At 42.4% G+C, this 14,322-nt stretch overlaps 1 protein-coding gene across 10 annotated transcripts in view; it reads right to left on the bottom strand.

The window, feature by feature from the left end:
* The window catches only part of MACF1 (microtubule actin crosslinking factor 1), a 332,396-nt gene that overhangs the window by 183,362 nt on the left and 134,712 nt on the right, over positions 1-14,322 (bottom strand). For all 10 annotated transcript variants that reach the window (XM_065915933.1, XM_065915922.1, XM_065915908.1 and 7 more), the window contains exons 4-5: positions 10,388-10,465; positions 6,821-6,913 (exon numbers count right to left, since the gene is read on the bottom strand). In XM_065915933.1, the coding sequence (XP_065772005.1) occupies positions 6,821-6,913; positions 10,388-10,465 (171 nt within the window). The remainder of the gene's footprint in view (positions 1-6,820; positions 6,914-10,387; positions 10,466-14,322) is intronic.

Consider the following 14,322-nt stretch of genomic DNA (forward strand, 5'->3'; position numbering starts at 1 on the left):
CAGTAGGTGTCATACAACCCTGTAAGTCATACTAGGCTTCTCAGAGTGACTGGCAAAACAAAAAGTGTACAGAAAAAAGAAAAAGAAAGCATGTAGCCCACCAACAGGTATCTAGCCACAAAACTCACTTTCCCATATGCATAAGGACAGATGTTTACTTCAGCAATGAATGTCTCCTTCATACAAATAAATAATTTACTGCAAATAATAATATCTGTGTTACACAGTTGCAGGGGGCTTCATCAAATAATAGACAATGTAAACTAGCTAAAATAAGCAAATCAGGTCCTCCTTTATCAACACGAATATACCCCAAAAACATGGTTAAAAAAAACCCAGAAAACAGGATATATAGAAGATATGATGTGTCTGATATTTAAAAAAAAAAAAAAAAAGGATTCATCTGTCATAAAAGTACAAAGCATATACAAGAATGATACACTTCAACTTCAGCATAGTATTTACCCGGGGGATGAAGGAATAAGAAAATTCCTTTATCTGAAATGTTCTTTTTTTTAAAGAGAAAGGAAAAAAATCTGAAGCAAATATAAACTATTAATATCTATTTAATTCTGAAGGTGACTACACACACAAAGATCTGCTGTATACTTTTCTGTACTTCTCTGGGTAATTAAAATGTTCATTAATTAAAACTCAAATTAAAATTTTTTTAAACATCAACTATTTCCCATTTAGTGTGTATCTTTTTAGTATGTGTTAAAATGGAAACCATTAATCTCTAAAAAGTTACCAGTCTCATCATCAGTAGCAAATTTCTAATCTGGAATCGACCTCTCCTTCAATTGAATATTCTCTCGAGATGACAACCATCACCTATATATTTCCATCATTAGTCTATTTCATTAGCACCAATAATAGAGATTGACTATAAAGACTATTTTTTGTTGTTGTTCAGTCACATCCGACTTTTTGCAACCCCATGGACTGCAGTACGCCAGGCTTCCCTGTCCTTCACTATAACCGGGAGTTTGCTCAAACTCATGTTCATTGGGTCAGTGATGCCATCCAACCATCTCATTCTCTGTCATCTCCTTCTCCTCATGCCCTTCATCTTTCCCAGCATCAGGGTCTCTTCCAACGAGTTAGCTTCTTTGCATCAGGTGGCCAAAATATTGGAGCTTTAGCTTCAGTACCAGTCCTTCCAATGAATATTCAGGCTTGATTTCCTTTAGGATTGACTGATTTGCTCTCCTTGCTGTCTAAGCGACTCTCAAGAGTCTTCTCCAGCACTGCAGTTAGAAAGCATCAATTCTTCGGTGTTCAGGTTTCTTTATAGTCCAACTCTCACATCCATACATGACTACTGGAAAAACCACAGCTTTGATTATATGGGCCTTTGTTGGCAAAGCAGTGTCTCTGCTTTTTAATACACTGTCTAGGTTTGTCCTAGCTTTTCTTCCAAGGAGCAAGCCTCTTTCAATTTCATGGTGGCAGTCACCATCTGCAGTGATTTTGGAGCCCAAGAAAATAAAGTCTGTCACTGTTCCCATTTTCCCCCCATCTGTTTGCCAGTAAGTGATGGGACAGGATGCCATGATCTGTTTTTTGAATGACTATTTTACTGATCCCCTGACATTTGATAGTTCTTCTCTGCATTTCTATTTGGTTTTATATACCATGAACTCTTGATGAGAAGAGCTAGCACAGAACAGTTAGTTCAACAATGAAAGACTAGAGAATTACAATGATAGATAACTAGCAAGAGACACATCACTTCCTATCTAAAGCACGACAGAAGAATGGAGGTTCTATATGATCCTTTATCAGTTAACCAAAAGCTTTGTAAGCAGGGAACCTTTCCCCACACTTCTAAACACTTAGCTAATTAATAGGCAAATGCCAAGGCTTCAAGAACAGCAAAGAAAAGTAAGTAGTAGTTAGTTGCATCTGGGAAAATACTCTGGCAACAGAACTTCCCTCCATAAAGAGACAAAATTTAGCTCTGCTAAAATAGTGAACAGAGAAAAGCAGTTAGCCAGCATGTGTCAGCGGACAGACTAGGGCAAATCTGTTTACACGTTTCAGTAAAATCAGTAACAGCAGAGAACAGCAGGCTAGGTCAAAAGTCCATGAAGTTATAAGTTTCACTAATAATTATAATAGGCTACTACCAATAATTGCTGCCAATTATTGAGTATGGCTGTGTTCCACTGTCCTTTCCCATACCTTCCTGATTCTTTAAACCTCTATCAAGTTAATTCATGATATGTCTCCTCTCACTCCTCTGAATTACACAGTCAAACTGGAGTGATTCTGTACCTAGTTCAATTTTGAATCTCCCACAGACTCTACCTAAGACCTTGCTTATAACTGGACCTCAGTAAATGTTTATGGAATTCAGTTAAAAAATATATTTTCCAGAAAACTAAAACCAGAAGGAGATACAGTTCACACTGTGATGGCGGTCACCGAAAAGACAGACAATGGCAAGGACAAGGTTATGGAGAAACAGGAACCCACACACTTGGGCTGGTGGGAATATAAAATGGTGCAGCCACTCTGGAAGACAGTCTGGCAGTTTCTTAAAAATTATACATAAACCTACGACATAACCCAGCGATTCCACCCACATGTATATATCCAAAAGAAGTGAAAACATACATCCACACAAATATTCACATCAACATTATTTATAATGGCTAAAAAATGAAAACAACCCAAATGGCCATCAACTGCTAAACAGATAAACAAAATATATGGTATACCCACACAACAGAATACTCCTCTGCAACAAAGGAATAAAGTACTGATACATGCTACAGTGTGGATGAACCTCAAGAATGTTATGCTAAGTGAAAGAAGTGGGATACAAAAAAGCACATATTATATTATTCTATTCAAATGAAATGTGTGGAATAAGCAAATCTATAGAAACAGAAAATAGATTCATGGCTGCCTGAGGCTGTGGATGGGAATGGAATAACTATAAATGGCCAAGAAGGACCTTTGTGGGATGATAAATATGTTCTAAAACTGGATTATGGTGATGACTGTACAACTCATAAAAATCACTGAATTGTACAATGAAAATGGATCAATTTTATGGTACGTAAATTCTACCAAAAGTAAAGTTGTTTTTAAAAAAGAATCAACTTTTTAAAATAAATAACCAATAGAATGATAACCAAAATACGTTTTAAAACAGCTGGAATGAGAAGAAACAGGGTGGAGGGGGCAGAAATAAAACGCTGAACACACCTTGTATTCACTTTCTGAAATTTCCCATTGTAACATGTATATGACCTATATAATGTAAAATAAAATTGAAAGGAAGAAAGCAATCGCTAAAAACTGAAAAAATATAAAATACAAATGAATCTGTGCATCAGACCGATGACTTAACAGGACAGAGAGAAGTTATTTCAAATGGCTTTAAGATAAAATTATTTGTATGTCCTTAGGAGATTTACACTAAAGGACAAAAAGAACTGCAAAGAAATTACAAACTTTTCAGTAATTGTGTTGCTAATAATAACAATATCACTGTTATTTTTATTCAAATATATAAATTTATACATACATGATTTTGTATATACACTATAATATATACACGATTTTATATATACTTGCATCCATGTGTTTGCATGTGTGTGTATGGAAAAGGGAATAAGTAATATGTTGCTTTGTTTGGATCAAGATTTTCAGCATAAGAAAAAAAAAGACAAAGTCAAAGAGGTTGAATAAAACTCTAATTCTAAATATGAATTAGAAACATCATTATAAATTCTTGATTTCTTTTTACAAGACAAATACATGTGTTGCCTAGTTTTGTCCACAGAAAACACCAAGAAAGAGTGACCAACCCAAGGAGCAATCAGACTGTTGTCAATAAAGAATTTCAATTCCTTGGAGAAACTGCTAATCCTGGGCCTGAAACAGGAAATACACAAAAAGTATCTGGAACAGCTCTTCATACAAGAAATAAAGGACATTATCAAAGACTATATGGATCATGAGGAAGGACTCAGAGTCAATGTGAAAAAACTCACTGGCCAAAGAAGGAGCGAATGTTATGAAGAATGACAGCTATATTAATTGGAACACATTTAAGTCTGATAAAAATCCATGAGTCACAGTGTTACTAAGGAAAAATGAGTATCAACAAAAACTTTCATTGATCTTACAGAGATCTTAAGATCTTACAGATCTTACAGAGAATCTTAAGAGAATCAACTAATTATTTTGAAAACTGGTGAAACAGAGGGGAATATAAAAGCATTTATCTTTTTATCTTGCCTTTCCTAAAGGAACTCTCCCTCAGAGCAATCAATGAGGTAAAGTTCTGCTTTAGAAAAGAATTTCAGAATTTTGAGTATCACCATGTTGCAACTTCTAATGAAACAATGAAACAGTAGCTGCCAAACTTTTAGGTGAAAGGCTAACAGTGAAAGGGTCTACAAGGAAGGGGGTAAGGCTGATAACACCTGAACCCACTAATGAAGCTTAACATGATGAAAAGACAGATAGCAGACATTCTGATGTACAGCAGTAAAAGTACACAACTCAACACCACATCCTTGCCCTGCCCCAGCACAAAAAAGGGAATCTGAACATGGTCTAGATCCAAAGCACCAGTTTACAGACAATACAGAAGGATGGAGACTGTTAGAAAACATCCAGAGATGCCACCAGCATCTTTCCATAAACTGCACAGGACAAAAGACCGATTTCTTTAACAAATGGTTAAGGGGACAAAAAGAGGAGAAGAGAAATTTAATGCAATGTGTGGACTTTGGATTCAAACAAGCCATTTTTAAAATGAGATGACTGGGGAAATCTAAACCCTGCTTAGATATTCAGTGATTTTAAGAAATTACTGATTTTTACTGTTCTATGATATTGTGCTTTGAATCAGAGATAGACACTGAAACACTAGCAGATGAAATTATATGATGTCTGGGACTCCTTTCAAAATAACCTACTGGAGGGTTTGATGAACGGATCAGGAAACAGACAGTATAACACTGTCCACGAGTTAGTGACTGGTGAGCGAGCTGATGGGTACATCGTAGTTCTATATGATTTTCTCTGCATTATAAATGTTTGAAAATTTTCATAAATTTTTAAAGAGAGAGAAAGAACATTTTCTTAATGGCATATTCTCTTCTGTCCCAGGAAAAGTTTAACTGGCCAGTTCAGTTTCATTCCTTGGCCCCTGATTTCACCTTCTGTTGAGTGAGTTAGTTGCAGTCAGGAGAAAGGGAGACACAGCGGACAGATTCCTCTTACCTCACAGCTACAAGACAGCACTGATGTCTCAGAATGAGAGGTGGTTTGTGGCATACAAACAACCAAAAAGATTCATCTAAAACAGCCCGCTGTTCACAAGGATGCCAAGGGTGCCAACACTATGAAAGCTCAACAAAGTGCTTGTTCCAACCCTGCCAAGGCACACTTGCCAAGTTCATGTCCCTGGTTACCCCTATATCCAACGCATGCCTGAGGACACCCTGTGGTTCCACAAAAACACACGTTGCCTCTACGCTTTCCTAAGCCTACTTATGCTGCAGATTGTTAGCACTGGTTCCAAACCAGAACCCCAAGAAATTATAATCCCTGCGTTCTCAGTTCTCAGATTCTCAGCAATTTTAGGACACCGGCTGCTCTACATTCACCCAGCAGGTGGCGCTGACTCCCCAACTGGGACATCACGGCCACACAGACCCTGGAGTCAGCAGCGCCTTGAGTGAGATAGTTCCATGAGCCTTCTTTATCCACCTGCTCAAGAAGTGATCCCTGTAATCAGCCTTGAATACAGCAGTTGCGTATTCGAGCATTTTCTGAGAAACAGTTTTGTTTAGTTGAGCTAATGTGATTCAAGATAGCCTTTTTTAATAAAAATAGGGCTGTGACTTTCCAATAGTATCCAGACTTGAAGAGGATTTGCCTTAGGCAGGAGGAACAGGAAGGCTGTGTGACCATGTGAACACTACCAAGATGCCTAGAAGATTGTGTTTACACATACACCATATGTGCTTGCTATGAACTGACTGTTTGTGTCCCCTTGAAATTCATATATTGAAGCCATAGTAGCCCTGATGTGATGGTATCTGAAGGTGCGGTCTTTTAAAAGGTAATTAGGTTTAGATGAGGTCAGGAGAGTGGAGCCTCCATAATGGGATGAATGCCCTTATAAAAAGTTGAAGGGACATGAGATCTCTTTCTGAGCATGCATGCCCCAAGGAAAGGTCACCTGAGGATATAACCAGGAAGAGGGCACTCACCAAGGAGCCAACCATGCTAGCACCCTGATCTCAGACTCGCAGCCTCCAGAACTGTGAGAAGTGAATGCTTGCTGCAAACCACCCAGCCTCTGGTGCTTCATCACAGCAGCCCGAACTGACTGACAGTGCTACAATTAACCAGGCTTATTTAAGACCATTAGAGATGAAGAAAAGTCTACATCAAAGCAGGATTATAAGGCTTCACCCCACCCTTCCTGACCAACAAATCCAACATCTCTTCTCATCCCTCACACTCTGAGCCTCCAAAGAGCCAGTTTTGACTCAGCTGGGCAGACTGCTAATAACCAGATTGCCAGTGCCAGAGCCACAGCACAAACAGGTGAAAAATCCCCCTTCATCATGCAAATGAAGAGGAAGTTCTCGGTTGACACTAGAACCACGCTGCCTCCAGGCCAATGCTCCTCTTCCTTTCCAGCTCCTGCTCACCCCCTCCCTCATTCACTGCCAAATACAGGGAAGGCAGGCTCCGCGTGCCCCTGGAAAGCAGAGCAACCTCTAGCTCTGACTAGGCCATGTCCACTGAGCACCAGGCCCCCAGACCTCAGAGACCCTACCTGGAAGTGCAAGATGATGGTCCAGATCAGGCCAAGTGTCAGCTTGGGGTTGCCATCTGTGATGTCATCGTTGCGAATATTCACTAGTTTCACCTGAAAAAGAAACAAAAGCTGGTCTGAGAGCTCTGCAACTTTTTGATTTCATTTTTTTTACAGATCTTTATTATTCATATGCATATTAATGTTTTTTTGGTGTATGGTTTTGAGTTTTCACATATGTACAGATTTGTGTTAATGGCCACTATAATCAGGGTAACAAAACAGGAGCATCAACCCCAAAAGGTGGGACTTTGTGTAGTCAAATCCTGCCTTCACCCCTAAATCCTGGCAACCGCTGATCTGCTCCCAGCTTGGCTTACCCAGAATGTCATATAAATGGTGTCCCACAGTATGCAATCTTCAGATTCTGGTGTTTTTGCACTCAGCACAATGGCCGTGAGATTCCCATCCACGTTGTTGCCTGGAGCAACAGCCTGCCCCTCTTCGTTGTGGAAGAGTATTCCATTATACCTGTATTCTACACACCATAGTTATCCACTCCTCTACTGAAGGAATCTGGGTTGTTTCCATGTTGGGGCAATTATGAATAAAGCTCTTGTATTCATGTACAGTTTTTCTGTGTGTGCACATGTTTTCATTTCTCTAGGGTAAATTCCTGGGAGTGGGACTGCTGGGTCATATGGTATACGTTTAGCTTTGTAAGAAATTGCCAAACAATTTTCCAGCATGATTGTACCATTTTGCAATCCCACCAGCAAAGCAATTTCGCAAGCACATGCTCTTATGAGCTGCTTTTTAATTAAGTCTTCCCAGCCCTTTTTTCTTTCTCTCTCTTATTTTCTCAAGGTTGTGAGAGAGAGATCTGCCCCTCATCCCTCACCGGTCTCTGGCCTGTCCCACCCATTCCCCTCCTCCCACAGCACCTGCCTTACTCCTAATCTCATTCCAGCAGCACGATGTACACAGACACACAGGCCCGTCCCCCACCGGGGCGACCGACCATCCCTGTGTGCTGGGGACTGAGGGATGTCCTGGGACGTGGGCCTTTCAGAGTGTCCTGGGAAAACCAGCCTATTTCCACCCCACCCCGTGACTCTCCGTCGTACCGTCACGGAGCTCCTGACAACCGTGACAGCTGCCCTGAAGCTGCCCTTCCTCTGTCTCTTCAGCTGCCCTGAAGCCGGCATGTACTCAAGACCTCAAGCAGACGCTTCACTTCTCCTTACACTATGGTGACCAGTGCTGTAGACTGAATGCTGTGTCCCTCCAAAGTTCACAGGTTAAACCCTAATACCCAATCTGAAGGTATCTGGAGGTGGGACCTTTTGGGGGTGAGTAGGTCTTGAGGGAATGGAATTAGTATCTTTATAAAAGAGACCCAGAAATCTCCCTCGACCTTCACATCACATGAGGACACTGCTAAAAGCGGTCTCGGAACCAGGACCTCACCAGACACCAAGTCTGCCTCCATCTTGGGCTTCTGCAGAACTATGAGAAGTGAATTTCTATTGTTTATAAGCCACCGGGGCTGTGATACTTTGTTACAGCAGCGTGAATGACCAAGACACTGGGCAAGTTCTTTCCCTGTTCTGTATCTCTGCCTCCTCTTCTGTACACTGGGAGCAGGAGACCCTGCTTCCTGCCTCAGTGCAGGTTTTCTCATCACTCATGGCCCATAGCTGGCAGGCTGGCAGCATCAGCCAAGCCCACGTTCCTCTGCCCCACCTCCGGGAGCTCTTCCCGTGGATTCTGAATACCTCCTTGGCCAAGTTACCTTCCAGTGTCTGCCATCTGTTCCTTGGAGACCTCACACCTAACTCCTACCTTTCCTACCTCGTCTTCTACCACCTTTCTTGGAGACCTCACACCTAACTCCTACATTCCCTACCTCGTCTTCCACCATCTTTCTTGGCAATTTTGGCACCACTTCAATGACCCAGGTGTCGCCCCATCTGTACAACTCGTCTGCCTTCCCATTTCGGAAGACTTCCGTTTTCACTCTGCTGTGGACACCTGCACAGCGACAATCTCACCATCAGCAAGAAGTGCTCCAGAGTTCTTTCTGCCCTTCTCTGGGCCCACTGGTCATGGCTGACATTTTTATTATATCCTAGTAACCGATCTACTCTCCATCCTCATTGAGGCTTCTAGCTAATCAATTCTTTTCAGTTTACCTTGACCATTAAGGCCCTCTCTGATTTTCTCTAACTCTATACACAGACATTCCAAGGATGCTGTCTCCAGGCCCCTGAACACTTCAACCTCTAATTCTCCTACCACTTCTTTCAATAAATATTTATTAAGTGTCAATTATGGACCATCCATTACTACAGGTGATGAAGATAAAAATGTTAAGTAAGATCACATTCTCTGTCCTCATGGGCCTACAATGCATTAGAGCAGAGAGATAACAATAAAGTCACAAGTATTATATGGAACAAATGGCTATGGGAGTATACAGAAAGAGAATTTCCCAAGTTATTGAGAATTACTGATAAGAGTGGCAAAAATGAACTAACTCCAAAAATATGCACACCATGTCATGTCATCGTGACCGGCGCTGTTGCCTGGCAACTGTAGCTATACCAAATCTTTCCAAACAGCTCTCTAGGCAGATGAACTCTGACTCCCTCGTCCATCCACGTTCCTCCCCTCCAAAAACCTCCTCTGTATTTTTATGCCTCCTCCCTTCCTCCTCATAGTACCTCAGAAGAGGCATTTTCCTTTCCTTTTCAAAGAATCTACCCCAGCCGTGCTCTGGATCTCATCCTCAATCCCCGGACTTGGTTCCATCAGTTAGGAAGTCATGGGAAGAAGGATGGTGCGTAGAAAGTAGCATGAAAGGAGCATTTAAAAAATGTCCAGGAGGCCTGCGTGGATGTCCCAGGTTTGCTCTCACTTCTGCGATCTAGGGCAGATCACTTCTCAGTTTCCTTTCGTAGGAAATGAAAAGGCTGGACTAGCGACCTCCAAGGCATCTTCCAGGGCTAACTTGCTCTGACCCATACTCCTCACTCTCATCTGTTCTCTTCTCTTCGCTAGCTTCTCCTCTGTCTAAAAGTGTGCTTCTGTCTTCCGTCCTTCCTATCTAGGGAGGGAATAGCTTCTTTACCCAACACTCCTCTGCTCTATTGAGCCTGGTGTCTGAGGTCACCAGCGCTGTGCAGCTGAGACCGTCCCCGCAAGCCCCACGCACCGTTCAACCAGCCTGACCATCCCCTCATCCAGTTCTCATGATGACGAAGCGCGCTGCTGTTCCCTCTTCCTGGGTGATGTATCTTTTCCCATTTCTTTGCTGGTTTCTCATCTTCCCTTTGGCCTCCACCTGAGCAGAGGTGAGTCAATCTTTTGCATCTTGCTCTTCTCTAAGACTTTCCCTCTCAGACAGGCCGCACACTCTATGTAAGATTTGTTCAGACGTGACAGAGCTGCTCATGAGCAAGCAAGACTCAGAACTCCATCAGTCGGATTTACTGAGGACTTACCAGGGGCAATGAGAGCGTCCCTAAGTAGGGACCCGGTACCAACTTTCCCTGGCAGAGCAGGGGACACACGGGACGCTCTTACCTGTCGCTGCTTTAGGAAGTCCAGGGCAATCTGCACATTCTGCAGCCTGTGAAAACGCATCCTGCCCTTCTCCCGGGGCTGCAAACAAACAAAAGGGATGTTCATTGCAGTGACACCAATTTACCCACGCAGATCCCTTTCTTCCTTCATTTCAAGAATAAAAGACCACAAAGACCTCCCATGACTGCAGCCAGGCGTGGAAGCGTCACACAAAGCACCCCTCCAGGCAGGACCTGTGTGTGTTTTCACCATGCTCGCTGAGGCCCCAAGACGCCTCGTTTCCCACTCGGATCCCCGTGAACACACGGCACGTCTGAATGCAAGTGCTGAAGTAGTGCCGCAGTTTCTCCACAGGCTCCTCTGCAGCCATACGTGGCAGAACTTGATTCTGGATGTGAGGTTAATGGAAACAAAGATTTGGCTCTATGGCTCCCAGAACCATAGTTAAATGTTACTGTAAGGGAAGGATAAAAGGCCTAATTACATGTTGCTCAGTAATAGACATCGCCAACCATATTACAAACCTGGCAAAAGAAACTAGAGGTAGTCAATTTTACACTAGGGAATGAGGAGTTATACACGCTCAGTAAGTGAAAAAATCTAAAATGGAAGGCAGGAATCAAGAAGGAACCTATGTCCTAGGAAGACAAAGTAGGAAAGTCACCTTTAAGCCCAGTTTGAGATACCCAGAGCAAACAAGACCTTGATGGTGTAGGGTTCTTCAACACAGTACTCCAAAGAAAGGTATTTCCTGCCAGCCGCTCTATCCTGGATGTCCTACAAGCCACAGTGGGGCGTCCACCTCCACCCAGTGACTCTGGTGTCACCACCACATCCTGGATCCACGGCTCAAAACCTATCCATCCAAGACTGCATGGAGTCCTTCTCCAGTGAGCACGGGCAACGATGGCTATCTACGTCTGGAATGTTTCCTCCTGCTCACTTTTCAATGGTTTTCCCCCCCTCCCCACTACAATTGGGACTAAAACATCACTCTCACTAGATCATACCCAATTCATTTGTAAATGTCAAAATGGTACTAATTAAAGGCCAATAAAATACAAGGTAGCTCTGTTGTGGGCACCTGAACAGAGGAAACATTGCCCCAGGCTGAAATGGGCAAAAAGTAACCCAACACGTGGAGGGATGGGGTGGAAGCATCTCTGTGGGTATCCCTCAACCCATCTAAGCAAAACTTTCAAACCAGGGTAATCGACAGAGAAGGTTGAGGCCTCTCTGTGCAACAGGGTAACTTCCTAAGTCAAAAGGCTAGGGAAAACCTTCTAGTAAGAATCTCTTCTCAGTCATTCCACTTGAACTAATTGTGAATATGGCTTAGAAGATGACAGAGCCTGTGAAACCGAAGATGCTAAGGCAATTGGAGGGGAGATCAATGAGATGAAAAGACGACTTTAAGAGGACAGGGAATGGGGACACTGCCTGATCTCTATTTCCGGAGAAAAATCACAGGCTCTAACTTAGGGCCTGCAAGCAGAAAATGGCCCTCTTACACACACTAATCTTTATGCCTAAGTACTCCCCACCAAAAATACCCTTGAGAACATGCAAGTTAAATCTCAGTCCTCTATAGCAACTAGAGATGTTATTGACCAAGGCAGAGTATCCCCATGCAGTGAGTGGTTTGCAAACAACAGGCTCTTTTGAAAACTAATGACACGGTGTGTGGTGAGAACCTGGAGGCCAGAGAGGTGGAGAGCAAGTCCCCATTAGTCTGGAGTGTGGAGTCAGAAGCAGTAACTGACATGCTGTCAACTAAGCTCCCCACAATTCTGCAATCTAGACTCAGACAACGCAGCAAGGCCACCAGAAAGGCACAGGTCTCCAGGTCACAAAGGGACTCGCCGCCGCCAAACATCATTATTCTTTTTGTAGATAAGCAAAACAATTCCCACTCCAGGATCGTCTAACGGTAGCATGAGGCACAATTAGTTTTAACCACTTTCTTTGGGACCCAAATTCCCAGGTGGGCAGGGAAGAAGGCAATTGGCAAGTGAGCTACTTGGAGACCTAGAGAACCCCAAACTCTCTGATGGCCCTGCAGTGCCGGCTGGGACGCTGGTGTCCCCAGGAGGACCTACGACATCATCATCATCTTCCTCCTCCTGCTCCTCGCTGTTTGTATGGCGCCAGGAGGGCATGCTCACCAGGCGGAGGGTCTTCAGCCCTGCCGGCTCCTTTGGCCACCAACCAAGACAGAAACGTGACAGAGTTAACAGGAAATTCACAGCACATAAATGAAAAGGAAATGAACGCAGGAAAAAAAAAGATGAAAATAAATATGAAAATACCCTCCCACCTCCACAAAGATGCAAAACAAAATTAAGACCAGAACAGATGGTTATACTGAACACTTCTTATGTTGAAACACAGCTTTAACTCTCCACAGGCCATCCATTCTTCCTACTTCTGTGAATCAAGTAAGGGAGAATGCATGATGAGAATAACCATGAAAGAGATATTTGGGTGGTTTCTGGTGAAAAGATGATTATTTTACAACTATCTCCATAAACACCTGTAGGTCTTCAAAGGCTAGGAAAAGAAATCAGATTGGAGTGGTTTTAACCTGTTTTGTAAGCAACATCACTGAAAAGGATCACTTTTCAATATAAAATCACTGCAAGTTCACCAAATACACCAGCCAAGTTACCCAAAATATAATTTCGTGAGCACTTCTAACTCCAACACAGTGAAAGTAAAATTCTGATTACTTAGGAGATTTATAAATGAGAGCCAGAGAAGAACTAGAATTCATATGTACTGGTTATGTCAACAAAAGCATCTGTCAATTTTAGGCCATTAAAAATTATTAAAAAAAAAAAAAAGAAAGAAAGAAAGAAACCAAAACAAAGGACCCCAGGAAAGCCAAGCCCAATCCTGGAAGAAGCTGACTTTTACTTAGGGAGAGAAATCTAAAGTGTCCAGTCCTACTCTTGAAACACAACGAACATGGTTAAGAATTCACCAGAGACAGAGAGTGTGCGGGCTCCCTCCATAGATTCCTTGAGCCGTGCTCCTCTCCAGGGCGCACCTCCCACAGGTGTCTCTACACTCAGCCCTGGATTTTTCTAAGTGCAAAAGCATGTTGTCTACAACACTCAAGACAGAGCAGGACCTGTACAGAATCACAGGTTCAGGTTAGGCTCCCACATGTAAAACAATAAGCCCATGGTGAGGCCACGCTGATCCTTTCAACAAAGTGAGGACAAGAGCTGATAAGCCAAGAGGTTCAGACAGGCTTTGTCCTCAGTAGGTAACTGTTTCCATAAGCCAGATTTAATACTTATGGGGAGGAGGCAGGCGTATCTAATTATCCAAGGAGCCCAGATATACGGCATCTGGGGCTATGCTCAGACATCAACTTCAGCTTTTCTTCAAACCTGTGACAGACAATGAATTCCAGAAGGGAGGAAGTCAGGCCGTTTGGGAAACAATGACTCTAAATACCTGGGCTTTTTACATGTAAATTTCAGCTCTTTGTTGAATATAGAAAATAAAGTAATTCACAGTAGAAGGGAAAATAGAAGGAGTCTGTGTAGACTAGAAATAACACTGTAGGAAGAAAAATGCACCTTATTAAAAAATCTTAAAGTGAGAATCTACTATTCCTCAAATACTAGCATGTATAAATAGATAAAGAACAAGGAGAAATCATACAAATATAAAAGTTATAGAACCAATACTGGATTCCATCAAGAAATGAGACTTTTTTTAAAAAAAGAATAAAGAAAAGAAATGAGAATATATGACAAATCAGGTTAAATTAAAATGAACTTATATCATTTGTAAAGCATTAAGTCTGAGTTAGAAATAAAGTCCAGCAATCACCTCTTCTACTTTTTCCTCCCATGTAACAGAAGTGACAGCTACTGCCCCAGCACTCAACACGATAGACCCACATGTCATTAATAGGGCCA

The sequence above is a fragment of the Muntiacus reevesi genome, chromosome 1 (assembly GCF_963930625.1).
Source record: "Muntiacus reevesi chromosome 1, mMunRee1.1, whole genome shotgun sequence".
NCBI classification, from domain to species: Eukaryota; Metazoa; Chordata; class Mammalia; order Artiodactyla; family Cervidae; genus Muntiacus; species Muntiacus reevesi.